The sequence below is a fragment of the Melospiza georgiana genome, chromosome 3 (assembly GCF_028018845.1).
Source record: "Melospiza georgiana isolate bMelGeo1 chromosome 3, bMelGeo1.pri, whole genome shotgun sequence".
Taxonomy (NCBI): domain Eukaryota; kingdom Metazoa; phylum Chordata; class Aves; order Passeriformes; family Passerellidae; genus Melospiza; species Melospiza georgiana.
The window spans coordinates 6,281,345-6,307,208 of NC_080432.1; the positions used below are offsets into that span (position 1 = coordinate 6,281,345).

A 25,864-nucleotide genomic window follows, 5' to 3' on the forward strand; every position below is an offset into this window, starting at 1 on the left:
TGAAAGCAAAGCACCCACCACAAAATTGACCAGATCAATGTATTTAAATGCAAATCTATTATTGTAACTACTCAGCTGGATCTCATGCTTGACATAGGCCACAAACTCGGAGATCTGCATCAAGTCTTCTGTCTCAGTCAGAATATGCCTTTTTGAAAGGCTTTCAACTTTTGACATGATCCACATTTTAAGTATTGGAAAAGCAACCAAATCACTACATATATCTGATGTCCAATTACTCCTGCAGTCTTTAGGTCCAATCTTAAATATCTGCTATCAGTTAGTCCTGCTAAGAATAGTATACTACATTCAATATATCTCCTATTACAGTGTTCTTCTCACCCTGGTTCCATACTGAAAGCCCAAACAGAGCACTTCCTGCATCTATACTACCTTTGATTTTGTGATAACCTGCAGAACTTGACTTGCTTTTTCACAGCTACACTTCCCAAGCTTTCCCATACTTACAACTCTTTTTTTATCTGTTTGGTTGTTTTTTGAGTGCCCATATGAGATCAGACCACAGTAGCAGCTGCATTTCATTCATTATATTTATGCAGGAATCAGCACATCTTGCTGGTTCCTGATTCTACAAGAAAAACTTCTACTCAGAGTCAACCTGCTTTTAATTTTAGCCACTGTAGTGCATAATGAGTATATGCTAGGTTATGCCAAAATCCACTTTCAATTGGCACAGAAACTTACTGAGTTTATACACTAACAAAAACTTCATCTCAAAAAGCAATAAAATGATACAGATCTTAAAGTCTGCAGGGGAATATAACTCTCAACATCAAAATTCCCCATTAATTTATGTGAGTTGATCAATTGGAGTCTACTAAGCTGCAGTTTTATTTCAGGTACAAATGTCAGAGTCTCTGCAGATACAAGTGGGATAACTTCAAACTGAAATAAAGGTGCATCAACATGTATGTGCCAAGAGCATAAACTTTGTTTTACTTGTCCATGGCAAACATTCAAACAGTGAATCACACACATCACTATTCACTTCTCTTGGTTTGCCTCAGATATAATCAATTATTCCAACTTGTTACACACTCATTACTTACAGCATATTTCAAGGTCCATTTCAAAATTACCTCAGAGTAATTCATCAAAGAGACATTGGTATGTACAATAAATTGAGCAGAGAGTTCAAATGTCTCAGGTGTGTCTATACCTGTATATCACATACACCAAAAGCAGTGAAAATGAGGTTTCCTAAATTATTTCTTCAGCAGGCATTCATTAGATTTTTCAGAGCTAAGTGCCAGGATACAGCTATGGTGCACAGTAGTTTTACTCAATTGAGATCTATGAAAACAAGTGGTTTTGATATAAAATGAAGTGTAAGACATGTCAGCAGCCTCTTGAGCCCCTTGACAGCAGTTATTTAGTTCCCCCCATCTAAAAGCCTGAATGCAGAAGTAATCAACGGATCTCACTGGCACATGTTTACATTTAAATAAATGGGATTTAAATAGTTAAGTGCCACTCTTCCATGCAAGTCAGCCCATGTAGTCAGACAGTTCCTAGAGTCAGGGCTTAGTGGTGAAATACTTGTGCTTCTCCACTTCATTCAGAAGCCCATATAAGCTGCTGAAAGTAGTAATAACATCATCAAGCACACGCAGCTGAACTCAGTACCAGCTAAACCTGCCAGACCTCAAGATTATCCCTGGGAAGGAGCACTGCCTTAATCCAACTTCTGACTTCACAGAAAGGCCTGGAGACCAAGATATTGCCTCCACAGCTGAGCAAGAGAGTCACAGTCCAGCTGCCAGGCACAACAAAATCCCCAAGTGCTGCTCTGCAGCATGGCAGCAACCATCCTGCCCCACAGGGAGTGAGCTCTCCTGGTACAACAGATTTGGTAACCCCCAGATGCACAAACTGCCCTCGTGAGGCTGAGCAGCAGCTCCATCCCAGGCTGCTGGCAGGAGGGTGCTGGAGACCTTTCCTCCTGGGCACCATCCATGCCTCTGAAGCCAGAATTGGCATAAAGCTTTGATTATGCTTTATGTTTAATTGTTAGTACTATTACACGCAGAGAATCTTTCTCCAAAAACCTCTATGTATGACATCTAGGAAGTGCAGCTCCAAACAGAGCCTGAATGTACAGGCAAGAAAATAATCCAGACATGGGTAGCTCACCAAAAATCAGATTTGCCCTCAGTTAGCCCAGGACTCACCTTGTCTGACTTTAGGAGGGAGGTCAGAAAGTTACCTGGCACTTGCAGACTTGTACAATATTAACAGATAGAATGAGGTAATAAAATTGTATTTATAGGAGAGAGAAAACAGGTTCATCCTGCCCCTTTGTGACTGTGATTCTTAGTATCCCAGGGACCTGCAAGCTTTAATCTTACTACTCCTTAAAACATTTTTTTCTGAACATCAGTTCAGATATACAAAGAAGTTAAAGGTTTGTTTGAAGTGCTCTCCAGTGGAGTATCCAAGGGTACTTGCCCTTTTCAGCTCCCAGTGAAGGTTTGTTCTTGTATCTTGTGTCTCCAGTTTCACTCACGTTACCCTCCTGAGTGCATCTAGGTTAAATTTAATATCTTCTGGTTTCTGTATGTGAACCACTCATTACTTAATTATTTTCTTAATATCACTCACTATGCATACATAATCTAGCAGCAACCCAATCTACATTGTGGATTAATTACTTGAAAACTAGGGGAAAACCAGGCTGATAACACAACCACAGTAAACAGATGACTACATAAAATAAACAAATCTGGGAAAATTCTTCCAGCAAGTTCAAAGGGAATCGACTAAAAGACAAGAGCTTCTTCAGGAGTTCTGGCAAAAGTCTGGTGTGTTTATGGTTAAAGAAAAGGCACATTTCAAACATGCAGTTCCTGTGATTTTGATCATTAATAAATAAAAGCTTGAAGGAGTTTTTAAGCAGAGGGGAAATCAAAATAGTACAACACTTGATTTTAGTACTTGTTTGAACTTGTAAAGGGTGTTACCTGTTGCTAGCAAATAGTTCAATTTTCCGCAACTTCAAATTCTGCCAGTTTGAAAGTTCAAACCCTACTTAAAAGAAGAAAGGCCCCTCCTATTTCCAGGCAGCCTGGATTGCTTTCTCCCACCCTAATGGCAGAAAAATAATTTTTTAATTTTATGTTTGGGAGCAAAACATTTTCATTTTTAAAGAAGTACATTTTCATTTTTCAAGAAGTCAATCCTCATCTCCTTAGGATATATTTTTCAGGATGTCTTTACAATGGATTTAGCAAAGACATGAAAATATTGCTTGGAAACACGTTTAGAAACATTTAGAAATTTAGAAATTTTAATGCAGCTAGTACCCCAAAATTGAATAGTTACCACCCCAAATGCAGAGCTGGGCTGTCTCCAGCAACACAGTTCAGAGCTGCAGTTGAGCTCAGAACTCATTCCATAGTATCTGTGCACTGCAATGTCAGGCTTTCTTTTCTTTGATATACCCTTTAAATTACAGAGCAATCAAATTAATTATGTGGGAAATACAGATCATCTGTTATCTTTCTGCTCTAACTGCTTTACCCCAGATACCTGTAGTTAAAAAATTGCTATGAAAGGTTGAGGGCTTCTTAAATTTTTGACTTAATTATGTGTTTTCAATATAATTCCAGGAAGGTTACTTCAAAATATTATGAGAAGCTTTTATTGAATCTGTCACAGTTCACCATGTCATCATCTGCACTACAACCTAAACAGCTCAGGAAATTGCTCAATGGATTATTCATTGCCCCGTGACAGATTTCTTGGAAGGAAAGATATAAAAAAAAATCTTCTACCTGAACAGACAGTTAATATTTAAAATAAAGCACTGTACTGCCAAACATGACTTCACACAGATCATTCAAGCTTTCTGGCACTTTAACATCTAATAAGATCACCACAAAATCCCCAAACACTCACAACTTCTCTGGAAACAGAGGGGTTGTACAAGACTCTCAAGAGCTGAGTGCTAGCCACCTGATATGAGCAATGCATCTGAATTTTTTAAAACCTTATTGCTACAAATTACATCTTTTGGAGCTTACAAGGTGAGATTACAGAAGTGGTAGCAGAGTCTGTAGTACAAGTTTTGTTCCTAAAGACTTCTAGCCACCTCTGCCATCAGAGTGTTAAAGCCACTCTTAATTACTAGAACACTCAAACTCATGTATGATTCCTATCTCAGATGCAACAGACACATTTACTAGAACAACTACATGAAGGGCATGATAGGGAACCCACAATTTGTTTCCCAACCTTCAGAGACGACTCTTTCCCAGGAATCTCTCTTGCATATTACAGAAGACAAAAGAGCACAGTGGCTTCAAAGGTCACCAGGCAGAAAAAAACCTGCTGTCACACCATATTCATATAGAAATTAAAAGCATTCCTCTGGAATGCACTGAGCTTGATCCTGCAGCCTTTATCCAGACAAAACTCGCAGAGATATAGCACAGATAACACAGGAAAGATTTTGGGCGTGGCTGGGTAAGGCAGAGCTTCCAGCAAGTCACCTGCATGCATACCAGGCAGGGAGACAGACTGTACATTTCATGCTTTTTTGGTTCTGGTACTTTAGTTAATTTTGTGTGTTTGCAGACATGATTGCTGCAAATCAGCAATTTGTCAGCATTTGATATGGCCTGCAAGGCTGTGAAACCCAGTCTGCAGTTGATGGACTCGACTAATCAAACAGCAAAGTCTATCAGCTGATTAACTGCATGTGATAGCACTCATGGCACTAAGAGGTGGTTTGTTAATGGCCAGGGCTAGTACACACTTTTGGGAACCCTATGTTTAACAAAACCCCAAACAAACAATAAACACCAACACCACAGCACTAAACCACTGTTAAACCTACAGGATTCACTGCAAAAGCAATGCTAATTTTCAGAACAGTTACTCTCCCTAGTATCAGAAGGTATTAGTGAGTATAGTAAAAGTTATCTCTATTTAAAACACAAGAGCAAGGAATCTACCTCTGGTCAAATGCAAGAAGCCTGGAAATTAGTTTTAAAATTGGAAACTATTTCCATAACAATTTTGCTGTTGAAATGCTTCAAACAAATGCAGCCACAAGAACAAGCTATTCCTCTCTTGATGAAATCTCATCTCATGCTTTCATACTCTGCATATCAGAAAGTCAATGCTTCCTGGGACCATCTTATCTTATTGTAAGAAGAAAGATGATTTACTGTACATATTCACCAAAACTTTACTTTTCACATTCTGTGGTCAAGGGCAGAAAATTTTATCTGAAGACTACATATAGAAGTCAGAGTCCCAAAAAACAGCTGCAAACACCATCAATTTCTATAAAGACCAGCATATCTAAAATGAAGGAATGAATAAAAATAGCACTTACACGCCACTTAGCACATTTATAGACTGTGTCCTCAGCCCATATCCAGTGTCTTTCAAATTGGAAATGATACCTAACACGTTGATATTGGAACCCTTTGAGCCAAAGTCTTTTTCACTGTACATTATCATATGGGAGCTTGTGAAGTCCTGTTAAAACAAGGAGGAGCACCATAAGGAAAGTGCCACATGACATCTCAGAGCACTCAGGAGATGCCTGCTGTGTGTTCTTGGAACTTACACCAACAATTGGTCGCAGGGACTGCACCTCCTCATCGTAGCCACCCCAGTCTGCCCAATCCCGATACGCTCCTTCTTCCAGCAGGTACTGGTGGCCTTCAAACCCAGGCTTCTCGTAAGCAACCCAGCTGAACAACAACAACAACAGAGTCTGAACGAGAAAATAGACAAGTGCCACTCCATGTTTTCATGGAGCAGATATAGATATGTAATATTTATTCTTTTGCTGGGAATATTTTTAAATTTAACCCTGGTGCATACCTCAACCCAAAAATTACAAAAACAAAATAAACAGGAACTGGATTTGTCCACTGCAACTTCCAGCCTATGGAGTTACTACTTCAGCTGGAGGATAAATACCACTTTTCCACACTTACACTCCTCCCAGTACTTTCATGGATCCCACTGATGTAAGTGGAAGTCTTGTCTTGTCTTCTGATTCCTTGTCATCAAGCATAAAGACCTCCGATTCTATTTCCACATGCTTTCCTTCAAAGAAAGGCTTCTCATAAACAATTACCTGGAGTAGAAATTAAGGAAAAGAAAAATTGCAGGGAGGATGATGAATTCTGACAACAGACAGTTTCTTTAGCATGGGCAAATAGAGGAAGAATGCAAAATTATGAAACCAAGTAGTGGGATCTCTCTCTCCTCTACAAGAGGCCTTTCCACTAGAGATGCAATGTGAGGGCTTGAGCATTCATTACCCATCTGCATCATCTGGATTGCTGTTAATACTGTCATTTATGCATGTGAGGGACGCAGAAATGTAACAGAAGTTGTATTTTCATGGTGTGGTCACATAAAAAATGGCTACCCAGTAAAGCATTAGTATCCAATCAAAGCATACTTATCTACCCATGTGTAGTTCATGTGCTGTAAAACAGCTTTGGACAATCAACACATACTGACTTTTACCTTTGGCTCCCCACTGAATTCAACTTTGCGACCACCCTGTTAAAAGGAAGAAAAAAGAAGAAAAAATTAAGCTGTTCATGACTTAGACACTGGTAGATGTCTCTACGAGTCATCAGTTCCTTGCAAAAAATCAGGACTAAGATGAAATATTCCTTAAAGAGTGCAAGTGAAAACAAATGGCAGATTAATGGCAAAGATGGATGAAATCAAATGTTGTAAGTTCAAGAATTTTATAGACCAAAAATATCAGGTTTTTTTAAAGAGCTACATTTTTCTAAGTCTTGAAATCTAAACACCTTAGTACATTATTTCTAACACATAAACACAGGTCATTTAACCTATAAGTAATAGCAGTAGTTTACCATTTTCAAGGGTCTCATGGACCTAATGTAGGCTTCCTTCTTCTCCCAGAATAATAAATTAGGATATTCACCAGGCTCCAACATTAACGGGACTCCCTGGAAACCAGGTTCTTCATAAAGAAGCCATCTAGAAGCAGAGGGGTGGAGGGACAAAAGTAAGACATAAAACCCCCAGAACATTTCTGAACAGTAAAGAACAAGACAATATGCTTACTTTAGGAACAGGATCATTGTTCCCTTTAAAGGGAGATTCCAAGCTAATATAAACTGGGTCAAATTGGTATAGTTTCATTGCAGACACATGGCTCCAAGAAACAAGCAAGGTGCTTTAGTTTCATTACTGTCTGTAGCTGAATGTTTGATACATGGTGTGCCCCGTATTCACACCACTCAGTAAACCCTTGGCTTGTGGCTGGTCACACATGGTACTTCCAAGGGCTCAGTACTGGGGTAAATTCTGTTTAATACCTTAATATTAATGATTTGGATGAGGGGGTTTGAGTGCTCTCTCAGCTGTTTTGCAGATGACAAGAAGCTGGGTGGGAGAAGTTGGGTGATCTGTTGAAGGGTAAGAAATCTTTACAGGGGGATCTGAATCAATGGGCCAAGGCCAATGGGATGAGGTTCAACATGGGAAAGTGCCAGGTCACAACATTCCCAAGCAGTGCTTCAGGACTGGGAAAGAGTGGCTGAAAAGCTGCTGGACAGAAAAAGACCTGGGGGTGCTGGTCAACAGCAGTTATACATGAGCCAGCTGTGCCCAGGTGGCCAAGAAGGCCAATGGCATCCTGGTCTGTGTCAGCAACTGTGTAGCCAGCAGGACCAGGACAGTGACTGTCCCCCTGTACTCAACATTGGTGAGGCCACACCTCAGATTCTGTGTTTCAGGATCAGTTTTGGGCTCCTCACTACACCAAGAACATTGAGGGGCTGGATCATGTCTGGAAGGGGACAATGGAGCTGGTGAAAGGTCTGGAGCACAAGTCTAATAAGAATGGCTGAAGGAGCTGGAGGTGCTCAGCCTGGAAAGAATGAGACTCTGGGGAGACCTCACTGCTCTTTACAACTGCCTTGAAGGGAGGCTGTAGCCAGGTAGTGACTGGACAAGTGGAAGTGGCCTCAAGCTGCACCTGTGGAGGTTTAAACTGGATATTAGGAAAAAATAATTCACTGAAAGAGTTTTCAATCACTCTAACAGGCTGCTCAGGGGAGTGGTGGAGTCACAATCCCTGTAGGTATTCAAGAGATGTGCAGTAGTGGTGCTTAGGGACATGGTTTAGTGGTGGCCTTGGCAGAGTTGGGTTAATGGTGGTACTGGATGTTTTTACAAGGCCTTTTCCATCCTAAGGGATTCTATGACTAACTTCACTGCAAGAACTGACACACATGGAAGAACAAGGAGAGAGTACAGTCAGAAGATAAAGGTGCATTGACTCATTTTTGTTGGCAGCTTTCAACAAACAGCAATTAAGCATGAACACTGGGAAACTTTAAGATGATACAACCACACCCACATGGCAAGGTGACTCAGAATCAGAACCTCCCTCACCTGCCAACACAGTGAACCATGTCATGCTTGTAAACTAAAGGCAAAAAATCCCCTAACTCTGCAACATGCAAAAAAGCAGCAGCCATCTGCGGAATTTCTCATGGAAATGACTTCTTTCTACACTGGACTAATAAACAGATATCTGAGAAAGACAGTTGAAAAATAGTATATTTCACTTCCTGGGGAAAATAAAGAAAAAAAGTCTGCTTTCCTTCAGGGATACAAATGCAAGGGATATTAAAGCAGCAAGAGCTCACGTGGATTTAGTAAAACAATGCTGTTACACTAATGCAAAATAAAGACAATTCAGATGTGCACAGGCTCTGCCTTCTTCCAAAAAAATCCCTGTAATTTTACAGATAGCTTTTAAGTGAGACAGAAATAAAATGGAGACATAGATGAAGTGAATTAACAATTAACCTACAAATAACATATCTGATTTCCTTACTCTTGCAAGACATGTAATTTGGATTGAGGTTGTTGGATTGGATTGGATCTGGCTGTTCACCAGAAATAACTTCCTGTCAGAGAACCAACTACTTGGACATCTTCAAATTTGCCCACATACCAAAATGCTTCATTTTTTTCCACAAATCAAGGTGTAAATATTTACTCAGATAAAATACCCTTTGCCTAACAACAAAAATGTCTGTATATCATTTGTTAGATTTGAAACATCTTTGCTTTACATATTTCTATAAAAATGATATGTTAACACCTGCCTTCAGCTGGGCAGCTTTTGATAGTTAGACTATTTGCAGCAAGGCAGGTGCTATCAGTGCCCAAACATAACAGCTAACAACCAAGGTCTGTAAGAAGTTCTGCAGGATGACTGGAAGTGGCTCCAGTCTCACTTTTTCGGAAAGAAGCTTCTTTCTCTCTTCTGCATACTTTTCCCAGTACTACTTCGAAGCATGTTTTCCATAACAATTTACTAGTTTGTTTATTAAGCCACAAACACTAATACTGGTACAGCACCTGGATTGCTCCTTAGAGGTCTCCTTTCTCATAAAAGCTTGCTTAGTTCACAATATTACTCTCCTAACTCAGATGGCCAGATATTTTCAGGTGACATAACATCTTTGTATTACACATCACCATAAAAAAACAGATCAAAATGCACTGTGAAATACAACAAGGTCACATATGGACTCTCTAAAGCACTAAGTTTATAATGGAAGGACTTTAAAAAATTTTCTTCTTTGGAGGACTTCAAGTTTAGTAGAAAGCAAGTGGGAAATGTGGTCTTATTAAAACAATCCATTCCCCACCCTCACTTATGTTAAGTTTGGCTGAATGAGAAAAAGCAGAAGAGGCAAACTCATTCCTTGGCTACAAACACACAAGGGTTATTCAGTATTTACTACACACAAGCAGAAGAAAATCTAGCTCTAACAAAACATTCTAGGTCAGACTCCACAAGAGTGAAGCATTACAGTGATGTACTAACTCTACTGTCAACAAATAGACTGCCAAAATATAGGACTAGAATAAATATAGCCTGCTCACGAGTCTGACAGGTGTAACCAATGGTTTAAACCAAATTCCTGTCATCACACTCCACATTCATACAGAGCTGCATACTTACATGCCCCAATGCACTTTAATAGAACAAGTCTTCTGAGTGGTTCCAAACACCCCTGTTTCTTCAGTGTCATCAAAAAAGGAAGTCACGATTCCTAACCCTTCAGGCTCTGTATACAAATCAATTCGGCAAACCCTGTAATCCTGAAAAATGAAGATTGCCATAATCACTTGATCTGTGCTGGGAGTTCTATAATTACTGTGCATAACTAAATCAGTTTTGAAACACCTGTTTATTTTAAATTGTTTCCCCCCTTGTCAATTGCTACTGCTATTAGATGCCTATAATAAAAGTATAGCTAAGCCAGTTTGCCTGTCTCTGTTTGAAGCAAGACAGTCAATCTCTAATCAGCATTTACATTGTTTACTTTCAGCCATCTAGGCAGGAATGCATCTTCTTTCATCAGTTAACATCTCCTCTAGCAAATTAAATCCTAAAATAATACCAAACAAGCCATCCTTGAAGAGAACTGCAACTTAAACAAGAATTGTAGTTACAAGCAATATACCTCCTTTTCCCTTTCCTACTCAAATTACTTTATAGCTTGTGCTTGTTTTGGCAACCTGCAATTGCAACTACTTAATGGCAGGTTAAAAGTGCATAGAAAAGATGTTCCATCATGTGTGAAACTCACTGGTAAGTTTGCCCATATCAGGCAAACCAAAGTTTGGTGTTTCACACTGAAGTCTGTATTGAGTGCAAATTTGGTTTGTATTGGAAAAAAAGCAAAAAGCCCTATTTTGAAAATACCAAATTATTGGTGGTTTTCTGGGATGCTTTTCCTGACACTGACCAGACTACAAAGCATATGCTGAATGCAGCATTTTGGTGGCTATTCTAATAAAGCCCACCAAGTTCTGCTCCTTCCCTGTCCTTCCTCTTGATGTTACCACAAGCCCCACTGCACAAAAGACCCCACATGCATTTTCTGATTAAACAGGAAATTCAACACAGAATATTGTTTCATGCACTTGTAGCTCATGTTACACTTGTGTCCTAATAGACCAATCTCACTCTCTACCACCATAAAACATCATTATACTTTAAGATCTATAAAAAAATTTTTGACTTATATTACTTGCCTTAACAACATGTTTTATTGAACCAATCACTGCAGGCTTTTGAGATGTGCAGTCACTTTGCTCTTCAGAAGCACCTGCACCCCAAATATCTGTGAGTTCCAATTCTCCTTCTTCCAATGGAATAGAGGGGCCTTCAAAATTTGGTTTTTCATAGAGAATCCAGCTTAAAATAAAATTTTAAAAATCTAATTTTTCATGGTGCTTTATCAAGTGTGATTTGCAAAAATCATGATCCCACAAATTGTTTCATACAAAAATCATGATCCCACAAATTGTTTCCAAACCCTTGCCATTTCTCCAATACATCTTATTCACCTGATGGCTGATTCAAGCCATTTTCAGTCTCTATGATACCTTTAAAAACAATGATAAAAACAAAAATGTCTACTGTTAAATTATACTTTCACAAAAAACTCCTCCACCTTATAAAACTGATAATTTGGGACAGCAAAGACTACTGTATCTGAACACTAGACTTCGTATGAGATACTAATCAGAACCAATCTGTACATCAGAGAAAACAATGACACTGCAGACTGCTGCATCGTGTATTAACAGACAAGTTGCTTGGATCCTGTGAACCACAGCCTGGAGTTCCACAGGAGCTGGGGTAGATGTTCCAGAGGATGACAAGACTGCTCAGAAGACAAGGACAATTTCATTTTTAATGGGAGAACAGAATAAATAACTAAATAAGAACTTTACCCATCTGCAAATACAAATCCTTCGCTCAGGCTCTCAATGGAAAGAGGAAAAACCTCAGACCCAGTCCCTCTAGACCATGCTAGAAAAGACAACCTGGTTTACGGAGATCAAAAGGTTTTTGTTCCAGCTTTCTGAAACTAAACAGCAATCAGTTTGCTTCCCAGTACCTCCTACTGTGGCTAGCCCTTGTGTCTGCACCTCACTATCAGATAATTACTTTTGAGAACCTGCTATTTGACTGCATTATAGCCTGGCCACAGCATAACTTGCTGTGCTAGCCACACTGCTAATGGCCCCTCTGTTGATGCTATGAAGAAAGCAGGAGATGAACTTGCTTTGAATTACTCTTAGGCAATACAGCTTTTAGACCAAAATCCCTCCTTTTGTCAGAGAAACAGTCAATTAATTATCTCTACAGCACCATCCTATTCCTTTAGTCAGGAAACAATTATGTAAGACCTAGCTTAAAACTTATTTGCCAGCCTTTTAGCCCAATCCAAATACTATGCCAGAATCCCTAATGAACAGAGGAATTGAAGGGCATGAACAGAATCTGTCATTTCATCCCACACCTATGCCTGGTGACATCTCACACCCTGCCAGATGCTAATACTCACTCAATTAGTCAGTGAAATAGGTTTTCCAGCTCAGAACTTCCTGCTGCAGAGGTAAAATGCCCTATTTCTTGCTCACAGCTCTACATTGTTACAAGCCAGACTTACTGTGAATCACATGCCAGTTCTGCTTCAAAACATTCTTGGACAGAGTAAAAATCTTTGCATAAAAAGTAAAAATTGATGTCTTACCATCCTCTGATGACTTTAACTAAAATTGTTGGTGACAGAACCCAAGAACTGCAATCTGGAACATCATGGAAAACTTCAATGCCAGCTTTTTGACAGTCTGAGTCACAGTATATCACCAGCTGTGTTAAAAAAAATCCAACAAAACAGAAAAACACACCAGTAACGTATAGTTCTATCTTCCTAAGCTTTAAATATAGAAAGGAACACTAAAACTATTTAAATTGATCTTACCTTGCCAGGTCTGGGATTGATTTTACTTTGTCCATTTCTTGGAAGTGTCTAATAGACAGTGAGAAGAGAAAAAAAAAATCACAAAAAAACCCCACAAAGTCAAAAGCATTTTCAATAAAGATACTCAGCTATAGAAAAAGGGCTAGTAGAACAAAATAAAAAATACTCTGAATAGTAAAAGATGGTAACCTTTTAACTATACCTACTTACCACTTCAATCTCTACTTCCCCTTGCAGAGCACCATCTTGTCACAAATGCATAAATTTATACACTTTTTAAAAACTCTGAATTATCATCTCACTGAAGTTGACTAACCTTAGATCTGAAATGCTTTAAAATCATCCTGATAATTTTCCTACATAGCCCAGGACTTCAATACCAAGAGACTGCTTTAAAAACTGCCACTGATGAAGTACATGCTGTACAATAATAAAGATGAGTTGAAATGTCTAGAAATGTCAAGCCATAAAGCATACTGTATTTTTAAGAAATATATGAAAATACTGAGGATGCATGATGGTACATACATGTATGAGCTAACCTGCATAATCAATTTTGTAACAAGTTTCCTCAAAGAACATGAGACTGAGAACTAAGTGATAAATTAAAAATATTCAGAACAACTAAAACACATGGAGGTATACAAAATCTAAAACAATGCTGAAGTCAGCAGTAAATTGTATGATATAGAATACATGGGAAAGTTGTGGTTGCATCATGTCACCTTCAAACCAATAAAGCAAGCATTGAAATTATGTGTTTGGTTTCCTAGCAAGGATAGGAGTGTTCATTCTGGGACAGGGTCCTGCTCTTCTAGGAATGATTCACACAAACAAAAAGACAAAAAACAGATCCTGCCCCTAAATAGGCAACCAGCAACACATGCAAAGAATTAAAGAGAACATGGTAGTTAATATGCAGAGCAGGCAGTGGTCCCAAGGCACTTCTTAACCACCACCAGGTTTTTGTAGGCATCATCAAGACATGTTGAAGCACGACTTGGTTTTTAGCCTGCGCTTCAATTCCAGTTAAAACTTGTTCTGTGTTTTGAGGAATGCCAAAGTCATTGTTTTGGGCTGCCCTTACTGCTTCCTTCACATTACCCACTAGCCATTGCATCACCATTTTCTTAGTCAGTGGAAGATGCACAGCGGGTACACCTCACAGAAACATTTCTGATTCCTAACTTGAGCAAAACATTTCAGTCAGCAGCAGTACCACAGAAATCCAGAAACCCTTTGAGCAAAACATTTCAGTCAGCAACAGTGCCCCAGAAATCCAGAAACCCTTTGAAGCCTAAAGGGTTAGGTATGAAGCCTAAAGTCTTAGGTATGTACACACTCCACTGCTGTATCAGACCTCCACAGTCTACTGCAAAATTGAAACCCACTCAAGAAAAACAGTTGAAGCCGCAAAAAACAAACTAAGACAGTGCTAGGCACTTAGCTTTAAATTCAAGTTTTTAAATCCAAACAGGACCAACAGAATAAGAAAGCCTCTTTAACTGGTAATATAAATCTACTCTGCTGTAAATAATCCCCTTAATTTTCCTCTCCACTCTAATTTAAAAAACTTCCCCATAAGAGAAGAATCTACATTCTCAGAACTGCAAGCTACTATGGATGGTTGTCTCCTGCAAGGTGACAAAGAAAGTAGCTAATTCTACTACCTCACTCCTTTTAGCAGAACTGCTATAGCAGACAACCATTAGCTTTGGAAAGTATTTCTCAAACTTCTTACATGCTGCTTCAATTCCACAGGTCCCATTCATGGGGCTATATTAAACTTTAGAAAACATATCTCTTCCAATGGTTTTTAGATCTCCTGATTATAGTTCTCTGCTCTGGTCACAATAAGGGCTTACATTAACAGAAATAGCAAATACTACAGGACATTGGTTCATCATTTTAAAAACAGAAATTACAAATATATTCCATATTAAAGTTGCTCTGAGGGGAAAACATAGGTCTATCTTCAGTCATGAAGAACAGATGCTTGTAATCAGACCAAAGGACAGCCCTGCACTGTAGTAGCACTTTCAATAATCACTAATATCCAGTTATAACAATATTATTAAAGAATATATATATTTTTCTGCCAATACATGGGAATACAATAGACAGCTAAAAAAAATTGCTCTGTTACTTATTTAACTGTACAATGGCTAAATGTTTTGTTGGAAGAGAAGAAAGATTACTTCAACAGAAGCTTTCTGAAGTTCATAGAAAGAATTCTACTAATTTGCAATAAAAATTAAAGTTAGCATAAGATTTGTTTCAATATAACACAAAATCAAGTACAAAGACATATTCAAAAAATGCTTTCCATTCATATTTGCAATAAGTCTCATTTTCCTTTTCAGATAAAACTAGTACCATACCTAAGTTCACCTCTATGCATTTATAATCTATATATATCCCAAAGAGGGGAAACAAAACAAGGTATGCACATTGTCTATCCAAAACATAAAAACTGGATAACTTTTCAGGCAGCTTTTTAAAAGCACAATACTTACATCCACATCTAATAAACCAGGGGGGACATTTGATTCGTATCTGCTCGTTCCTAACCAGCTCGAAAAACTTTTCTCAGGATTGCCATAGTTGGGCATTTGTAAACTTAGTTCTTTTTTGGCACTATCTGCTTGCAGGTACTTCTCCACAAAACTTGGAAACTTCACATCTGAAAGAGACTGAATTGCAAAATCAAAATTAACAGTCATTCAGCAGGTCAGCAAACATTGTTCCACTTCCTGAATGATCTTTATTACCTCAGATTTTTGAGGCATGATGAATGGCCCAGAAACATCCTGTTGTAAAGGAGGCATCCCCAAGGAGTCAGTTGCAAAAGCTGCTGTGTTATTTACTGAAGCGACAGAAGAGCCAAAAAACTTTTCTTTAGAAGACAGCAAGCTTGAGAAGAGGGAGCTTTTTTCAAGCCGTGATCTCTTAATTTCACCATCTGTACAGTCAATGTTCTCTTTTCCATTTATTTCCTGAGCAAAGGCAGGTTCCTCTCTACATGACTGCAGAGCTTTGAATATGATACTTTGCTCTGCTGATGCACGCTTGGGCCTGACTTTGGCTATTGTTTCCAGGCTTTGCATTTTAATTTGTTGTGCTGGTAACAGATCCTGTGTTTTTTCCCTCCTCAGTCCCAAACCAAAAGTAAATACACTGGGATCAAACACTTTCTCCAAGTTGTCTTCATGAATGGGAGGCATTGCAAAGTGGGGTGCTGGAGACTTGGGAAGCTTTGACCTCTTCTTTTTCTGGGGTAAACAAACTGAGCTGTCCAAGTTTTTTATTGTTTCAGCAAACTTCTTCATGTCAGATGGGGAATCAAAAATGCTGTCGTCTTCAGCAGATCCATTACAGGTTTCCCCTGGGCTCTTTTGTGTGTTGTTGTTGTGCTCTGATTCCAATACACTGTCTTGATTGCTGTCATCATACTGCAGTGCTGCAAAGTTCAAATCTCCTGGCTTTACCTTTTTATCTCCATTTTCCATCTTAAATTCTGATCTGGACACCTGAGATGGTAGAGGATATTTATCATCATTGCACAGTGATAAAGCCTCTGTGTTTGGTAGCACTTTTTCTTCATTTCTATGGAATTCTGAGCTTGTGCAATTTCTTTGGTAGAAAGGATCTTGAGCATTTTCAGTTTTTACAGGTGAGTGCAAAGGCAGTTTAAAAGGTGAACTTTCTTTCTTTGCTGTGGTTAATTCTGATTCTGGTTGCTTCAAAGAGATACTACCAGCATCACTTCTGCTGCTTTGGTTAAAAAGGGATATGGCAGCTTTTACTTTAAGTTCTGTTGTCTTCCCAATATCCTCATAAGAGGTAAAGATTTCTCCATTTTTGCCTTTAAACTCTGCAGTGCTTTCTTTCTCCAGTGTCCCATTCTCAAATAACTTCTGGCGACTGCTTTGCTTATTTAATGTTTTATCAGGCTGTTCATTTTCTTTAGGTTGTTTTCCAAATTTCAGCTTTGCTCGGCCAACAAATGTGCTTGGTACAGCATTATTTTTTGAAGCAGGGATGTCAGTAGGTCTCTGGCTCTGGCTAGCACATTTGTTTTCAAACAAGGAAATTTTGTTGGCAATGTTGCTGTTAGTTTTATTAACTGGTTTTTCAAGAGTGTCCGGCTCACTTTCTAAACTGTCTTGATTTGTAGGTGTTTTCAAATTCAGCTCTATGTTCTTCGGTTTGGCTGGACTACAGGAGGCAAAGTGACACAGAGTGACATCTTTAATTAATCTTGAACAGGCTTGTAGCAATTTTCAAAACAATAAAAAGTAGAATTATAAACCACAGACTTAATTCAAATTTTGATATCTCAAAAGGAATCAACTAAAAGAGAAGTAACTATATGGATTAAAAAAATTAAGACACTAAATAAGGAGTATGTATTTCAAACATGTACTTAGTTCTTTCAGGTTAGTAAAACAAACACAGCAACTTACAGCATCTGCAATTGAGGCAGAGAACTCAACTACTTATGACTGACAGACATTAACATTTAGTACTGAATAGGCAGAATAAATTATAAACATGCAATTCCCTACAGAGTTTAGAAAACAAATCCCAATTCATTAAGGTGATAATGAGCTGGTTAACATTTACATATTCTCTCCAATGAGTTTTGAAGACACCTGACCAGATTCTTTGCAGCTTTTACACCTACACTGCAGAAGCAACCTCAAATTGAGTGAAAACTCTTCCACTCTCATGAGTGCTTGCAGAAAATGTCAGGTGTCCCCAAGCATTGCATCACCACCCTGGCTAAGCGAACACAACATGTGAGGACTCCTCCACTTCCTTCATGTAAACTTAGCTAACAATTTAAATTGTGTAAACTAAGCCTAATAATTTTACAATAATTGAATTTGGAAACACAAATCTTTTCTATCAGAGTAGACAGAGAGGCATGTACAAGTACATGCACACAGTACTCCTGTGCTATAGGAGAAGGCCCAGCTGAGTGTTTCAAGCTCTTTTCTCTGAATACCTACAACTAGAAAAAATTATTTGTCCATGTAACTTGCTGCTACATGCTGTACAGTATGCACAGCTGTGAAGATGCAAGGCAGATGGCTTCAAAATTAATCAGTCAGATCTAAGGAGTGTCAAGGAGCCCATCACTTCCAAGACAGTCCTGTTCTCCAAAGAGGAACCTGGGGACACAGCAGTAGGAGGACAGGTAGAAACTGCCCTACATGAAAACTGACAAAGGTGGGAGATGAAAAGAAAATAGCTTGCAGCAATCTCCAGGGTCCCAAATGCTCTACCAATCAATGGATGATTCTGGCATTTAAGTGCTTTCTTCTTCTTTTACCTACACAAACTGTGTTCACTAAGTTCTCAGGCAGCTGCTCAGCCCAAGAAAGAGGTGTGAGATATAGGAACAACCCAAAATATGAGATCCATTCCCCTCTTCCTCAAGTGTTCCATCCCAAGTAAGAAATTAAACCCTTTTAATGCAAGACTCTCCATTGTACAAGCTTTATTTCTTGGGAATACCATGCATGAGGAACAAACTTACTGAAATAACAGGAAGATTCAAAAATAGTTATCTACAAATCTATACAGGGAGCAACTGTTAAAAATCATAGAATCATAGACTATTAAGAGGCTGCAATGGATCTTAAAAGATCATCTAACCTCTACTCCCCTGCATGGGCAGGGACACCTCCCACTAGACCAGGTTGCTCAAAGCCTTTTCCAACCTGGCTTTGAACACTGCCAGGGTTGGGGCATCCTCAAGCTCCCCAGGCAAACTTCTGTAGTGTCTCACCACCCTCACAGTAAAAAGTTTCACCCTAATATCCAGCATAAATTTCCTGTCTCTCAGTTTGTACCCAGTACTCCCTGTGCTATCACTACAGTTCCCGGCAAAGAGCCTTTTTTCAGCTTCCCCACCTTCAGATACTGGAAGGTTTTTATGAGGTTTCTGTGCAATCTTCTCTTCCCTGTGAAGCCCCAACTCTTTCAGCCTGTCTCCACAGGGAAGGTGTTTTAGTCCTCTTATCAACCTTGTGCCCTGCTCTGGATTTGCTCCAACAGTTTCATGTCCTTCTTGTCATCATGTCATTTCAGAGAAAACCTCCCAGCCCTGCTCCCTCTAACTACCAGCCTGCTCAAGCTAGTTCAGAACTTTAAGAAGAAATATGAGTAATGCATGATCAATAAAAGAGGAAATAACAAACTTAAAATCCACTGGCCATACTTCACATAGGTGCTAATAAAACACACTTGGAAAATTTAAGGGAAAACAGTAAACCAAAATGTTCCTGAAAGAGGGAAGGTATGAAGGGAACTATCATAGAGATTAAATATATTGAGGCACTATTTTTCATTTGAACTACAACTGGTTTTTCCTAAACTTTTAAAAGTTAAATTATTCTATGACTTTTCTCTTTGGAAAATGACTATGTGTTGCAAAGGACCTCTGAAGATCAGCTAGCCTAACTTCCTACTCAAAACAGGGATAGCTTCAAAGTTAGATCAAGTTATTGAAAGCTTTGCCTGACCAAGTTTTGAATAACTTCAAGGGTCAAGATCTCACAACCTTCCTCATGAAGCACTGCAGCAGGGCAGCCACTGTTGCTGTGAATTATTTTTGCCTTAGATCCCATTAAAACTTCACTGCTACAACTTGCAGCTGTGGCTGCTGTCCCTTAACATCTCAGGGACAAATCTGGCTCTGCCTTCTCTATAGGTAGTGAGAGATGACAGAGGTCTATCTGCATCCTTCTCTTCTCTCAGCTGAAGAAACCAAGCTGGTTCAGCTTCTCCTCGTACAAGCTTTGCTCCAGAGCTGTCACCTTCTTTAATGGCTCACTGCTGGACTCATTCCAATTTGGGAACATCTCTCTTACACCAGAAGAGAGTTGGAAGGGGAGGAAGAGCTGCAACTCAACAGTGACCCAGATGTAGACCCACGAGCACCAAGACCTGCTGGCTATGCTCCTGCCTATGGAGCCTTCACCTGGTACAATGATGCACTACTGACACGTACTGAATTTCCTCCTCACCAGGATCTTTCATATCCTTTCTGATCAGAAGATAAATGTATCCTTTTCTTTTACCTGTATTTTCAAGAGGTAACACTAATGGCCCAGTTATCTTAACAAATTCATTTCCATACCACCCTTTGTCAGCCTGCCACTTGCACTACTACATGCATTTATTTCAACATAACACGTATCTTCCCCATAAAAATCTGTCTCTCTGTATGCCCTGACACAAGCAAGTTTAATGGCTAACAGTGATACTTATCAGCCACATCTAAAACCTCTTTTAAATGAAAAGCTCACCCCTCAAAGGTATAGTTTCAAGCTTTGCAAATTTATGCAGAAACAACCACTTCAACACTTTGTATTTTGTATTCTGCAGTACTTCTGCACAGCAGCAGCAGCCAAACAGCTGAGACCAAAGAGCATGAGAAAGCTCAGCCCTGCAGCTCCACTCACTACAGCTGGCCTCTTCTAATCTTTTCATTACACCTTTTTCCACACTACAAAATACAGGTTCTAAATACAGCCAAAAGATGCACTTTATTGCAAGAACTGGGTCTCCAAGCATGTTTAAAAGGAAATGTTGTTTGAATGTCCTTTAAGCCTTCCATCTTGTATGGGGAAAAAACAGCACAAACACTTTCTTACAAAGAGTCCAGTGTGGCTCATTCCTACTGATCTGCAACGCCAGGAACAAGCAGGCACAAGAGAAATACCAATGTCCTTCTCTGTGGTTACACCTTGCAGCTAAACTGTGGAAGCAAGCAGTAAAACCTCTCCCAACAGTCAAAAATGGAAGGTGAGTCACCCATCAAGCTTGCAAGTGGTGCCAAAAAAACACTGATGCCAAAATATCAGATTGAGATGAGCAAAGAAAAATGGCATGTGAAAGGAGAAGAATAATTCAACAAGTAGGCTTAAATGTAAAGCAACTACAAAACCATGCCTGAACATAAAGTATGACAACTGAAGCCAAGTTTTCTGCTAAGCACATCAAAGTGACTGCTGCCTGAGGTTTTATTTGCCAATTAAGATTTACCATCAACCTCATTTTAGTCTCAAATCTGACAGGTTTCCCTTCCAAAAGCTAGAAGCAAAGTATCCTGTGACTTTCAAGTTGCCCAATACACAGACATAAATGGAGAAAAGAGGGAAAATGCTATCTTTATTTACAGGAAGCCTGCATTTCTGGAGGTGACTAGAGAAACTAACCTGTTTTGAAATTGCTTCCAAAAGAAACCTGATTCCCAGAACTGGCACAATGTCATTAGTAAGAGATATCATGCATTTTTAAGGGAGAACTACTTGTATTATATAAAATCCATCTTACAAGGGGCCCAGGAATCTCTAAGTAAATGGGTATTTTTCCACCAGAAAGGAATTAATGTGAACTATTAAAAAAAACTTTTTGACCCTTGAAAATGAAAAAATTATCTGTTCACACTGATAACTAGAGAATAAAAACACACCATCTTCTAGTAATGGCACCATCTTTCCCCTTCCCATTTTACAGCACCTAAATCCCCATCCAGGTTTATAGTTCATATGTTCTAATGAATGACTCTAAATAATACCAGATAACCAGAGCATGTAACTATGGCTAAAGAAATGGTGTGGTGCTGTGCTATGACAGCTATCAGACACATCAGAAACCTTGCAGGCAACACGGCAGTCCCCACCCAAGGCTAAAGTTCCTATAGCAGCAGATAAAGCCCAGACACAGCGTGACACACCCCACAAAAAGGGATGAAATAGAACAGGTTGTTTATTGTTAAAATTCGGTCTTTCAGACAGGACACTTGTCTGTTACTTATGAGTACAGTAAAAGATAATTCACTGTACAGCAAGCCCAGGAGATACACAGAAAAAAACAATACGAAAGCTACCTTTCCTTTGAAGCTGTGAAGATACAAACTCAAGAGTTTAAGATTTGTGATCTATACTGCCAGATGGCAAGGCATCACCCAGTACAAAAATGCCACAGTTTAACTTTCAGTACTAGGCTTTTCAAACTTAAGTTACAAATTAAGGACTCAGATGTAGAGTATTACAAATTGTGCAAAGGAAATTGCTCCTGTGCTCCTCAGATGTGGGAAGCATAATTGCAAACAGACGTGTCTCTTAAACCATCATGCTGAACCTCCACATCCCTCTAACACAAGGACAATTATCAACACTCAGTGTACCTCAGGTGGCCCTACAGGATTCAGAGTGCCCCCACACCTACAACTGAACATGTCAGAACGAGGAGTGCAACAGCACACAGCCCACAGCCGTGGCAACCAAACAACAGAAATGAATAATGCAAACAAATCATTGCCTGTGGATGAGAATGCAACAGTATCCCAGTAATCAATCACTGGCCCCATACTAGTGGTAACAGTGAACTTTACAAATACAGCTGCTTCTTTATAATCCTAAGGAAAGTTCTGACCACCTGTTTGACAGAGACAGCTTCTTCAAGTATAAAATCAAAAACTGAAAACTGATATATGCATCATTCTGCAAATATCTGATGTTATTCACATGCATCAAAATTTAAGTGATTCACCCTGCACATACTTAAGAAAGCAGCTGTATGTATTCAAAACTTTGGAATGTGATCTATCATATCATTTGAACAATCAAGTTCTACATTGCATACTACATTTTTTCATAAAATAATAGCAGAACTTAGGCTGTTTCACAGAAAACTTGAATCCATTTCTTACCCAAAAGATTTTCACATACAAAATCTTCAACCACATTCTGATTTGGTGAGAGAAAAATTAATTAAGGTCAATGACAGATGAATTAATCTGATCCACAACGATGATGACTGAGCAGTTTTTATATATATTAAATTATTCCATATAGTGGAATAGACAAATGCATTCCCTATCAATTTAAAAAATGAAAAACTCAATTATTTTTTCTAATACATGTAGACTACAGTGCTTGTTAAGGGCTAGCTTTAGTTATGGTAACTTAATTTTTTAAGGGCAGTTCTTAACTGAAAACAATTTAGACAGATAACAGATACACAGCTAGTGTTTCCATAGAATCCTAAACACAGATACAAGCAAAATTACAGCTACAAGGGCATGGTAAACTGGTTTGTTACTTACAGGCTAATCTTTGTCATGACTGTTCTGGAAGAATCCAAACTCTTCAGCTTCGAGGTGTCTAAATCAGAATTTGTCTGTCTCTCAGCTGACAGACACAGGTCTCCATTTTTAATTCCATCAGTATGCAAGAAAGCTCTTCCATCTGAACCATTACCATTCTTTACTGCCTTGGTATCATTTCTACCTTCAGCAAACACCAGGTCTTCTGTCTTAGCAGCCAAAGAAGCTTTGGGAGACTCCAAACTGTCTTCCCCAAAAGCCACAGGTATAGCTCCCTTCTCCACTGAAGTTCTTTTTGTCACTGGGTTAGTCTCTGGCGATGCTAAAGGTTGCCTTTTTGAAGAGTAATCTTTCACCTGACCCTTCAAACCAGTAGGGGAAATGGGTACAGTATCCGACTGATTCTTTTTATATGATCTTCTCCTTGCAGAGCTTGTGTTTGAGATCTGCTGCTTGCCCTTGTCAGCTTCAGCTTTAGATGCCCCTTTGTGAACAGATCCAACTTTTTGGTCCTGATTGCTACCTGAGGAAGAGGAATTTCTTTCAGGAGTCTGTTGAAGAGACCTCATTTTCCGTTCAGAGTTTATTATCTTGTCTGAAAACACCTCAGAATGGGCATCATCCTCAAAACCAGATTCTTCCCTTGCAGTATTCTCAGACTGGTTTCTCTCTCCATTTGGAATGTCGCCAGATGATTGAGACTTTCTCCGTTTTCCAGATCTTTTACTAGCAGATTTTTTATCCATTGTGTCCAAATCACTGCAATTTTCTTCCGATTTAAGAGTCACGGGTTCATTAAGGAGCTCCTCTGTTTTTCTTAGATAGATATCAACAGTTAACACTCTAGCAGAATATGCGTGCTCACTCGCTGCAGATTCCAACTCGTATGGCAAATCCTTTGGTTTTGCATGCCCGGGCTCCTCAGACACCCACGTGTTCACAAGCTGCTTGTGACTTAAGATACTCTTTTCTAACTCTTCACTAGACAGATTTCTCAAGCTCTGTATGAAATCTGGAGTTGTGGAATTATTTATATCTGTGATGGATTCTTTCTCCAGCCCCAGCGTTTCCACATTCAGGCTGCTCTCACAGAAGGAGTTTTTAATGGTTTCGCTGCTGCCGCTCCAATCTGCTGACCACTCGCTGTCAGAAGAGACTCCCCTACTGCTCCATTCTGAAATTGTATCGTGGTACAGAGGTCTCACTTCCCCACTGAAATTATATTCCTGTGCCTCAGGAAGGGCACTGATGTTTCTCACTTGTTTCTCTACTTGAGGAGCTTCGTGTCCTTCTCTGAAGTGCCTACAGTAGACTGCCTGCGCCCCGTGAGGAGAACCTGACCTCTCACCCTTGTGACGTGAAGTGTGTTCTAGTGAACTTTTGACATTTTTCCTCTTCCCCGTACCAAACAAATTTCCAAGTCTTTCCAAAACGGGTTTCTTTTTATTCTCTTCTCTGGAACAATCTGGAAGGTGTGAGGTGGACTACAAAAACAAACAAACAAACAAACAAACAGTTGGTTAATGTCAAAATTGTTTCTATAATACATTTTTTTGTTCTACGACTACGTCTAAATTAAAAGGACACAGTGAATGGAAACAAAACAGTTTACTGAACAATTCTAGCTCTCAAAAAAAGAAGAACAACAAAACCCTTGAAAAACAATTAGGACTCCTCAATGCTTCTGTACGTTTTTGCCTGCATTTGTTTGCAAGTGTGCTCATCTTACTTTATAATGGCAGCTTTATATATCCCAAATCTCAAAATTTTGCACAATTAGTTAACGTCACGCAAAATGTTACAGAAAAGCATCTTGGTGGCTGCAAGACTGGGGTCAAACTTCACAGTCAAAATTTTCCTTAGAAAAACGAGAGTGGGGAGTTTAACTTTCTCTCCAGACTGGCTGAGTCAGTTTTCACACTTGTGCCGGTAGAGAATCGTTTCAAAGGTATAAGTTGTCTTACATTTCTCATTAATGAAATTCAGTAAATATTTGGGTTGTGTTTTGGGCTAAAATTCCCAGAAGTATAAAAGCCACTGCATCACTCAGTGAGCATTACTGGGTCAAACACTGCCCTGGATTACTCTTGGCGAAGTTCTGCCTTACAACTTCTAATTAACATGGTAAACAGGAAACACGCAACAGCATCGCCGAGTACACATGCATATTTGCATTTTAATACATTAGCCCTTTTTACATGCCGGTACGATGAATACTTGTTTTGAGACGTCTATTTCAAAACACCGCGAGTACTTTCTACCCCGGCGCACCAGACCTCTCGAGGAGAGCGGGTTCCCTCGGCAGCACGGACGCTGCTCCGACAGTTTCCAGCTTGTTTCTGCTGCAGACACCCAGCTCCCCTGCCACTGTCAGTGCCCGGCGTCCCCCAGCGCTCAGGGCGGGCCGGAGTTGAAGTCCCTGCGCCCCCCGATCCTTTCCCCGCAGGTGCGGCTGCAGAGAACCAGCCGAGCACCACCGCGCCGCAGGAGTCACGGCCCCCGCTCCGCGCGTCACCAGGAGGGTGAAGCCGCCCGAAGCTGCCGCTGTCCTCCCCCATCCCAAAACGGGATAAGCAGGAGAAAGGTGCCGTGGCGGGCTTTACCCACCGCCAGCCGCACCGCATCCTCGCCTCACCTCCCCAGCCCGCCGAGCGCCCGACACTCACCGCTCGGCTCGGCGGCCCTTACACGAAACCGCCCCACGCACGCCGCCGCTACCCGTGGCGCGGCTGTCCCGGCGCCGGCCGTCTGTGCGCTCCGCCCCGGCCCGCCCCCGCAGCCCGCCCCGAGCCACCGCCCCGCCGCGGGCAGCGGCTCTACCTGGCCTGGCCTGGCCGCCTCTCCCGGCCGCTGAGGGAGGGGCGGCGGCAGCGCCGGACCGGCCCCCAGCGAGGGCCGCGGG

The 25,864-nt window shown here is 40.1% G+C and overlaps 1 protein-coding gene across 1 annotated transcript in view; it reads right to left on the reverse strand.

Annotated features, from left to right (window-relative positions):
* CRYBG1 (crystallin beta-gamma domain containing 1) overlaps window positions 1-25,864 on the reverse strand; it is a 94,938-nt gene that overhangs the window by 16,602 nt on the left and 52,472 nt on the right. The window contains 13 exon segments of the mRNA XM_058020620.1: window positions 5,363-5,508; window positions 5,600-5,726; window positions 5,976-6,118; window positions 6,517-6,552; window positions 6,879-7,005; window positions 10,016-10,155; window positions 11,101-11,257; window positions 12,606-12,724; window positions 12,837-12,884; window positions 15,353-15,529; window positions 15,608-17,054; window positions 22,963-24,446; window positions 25,670-25,864. Coding sequence (XP_057876603.1) covers window positions 5,363-5,508; window positions 5,600-5,726; window positions 5,976-6,118; window positions 6,517-6,552; window positions 6,879-7,005; window positions 10,016-10,155; window positions 11,101-11,257; window positions 12,606-12,724; window positions 12,837-12,884; window positions 15,353-15,529; window positions 15,608-17,054; window positions 22,963-24,446; window positions 25,670-25,864 — 4,346 coding nt within the window.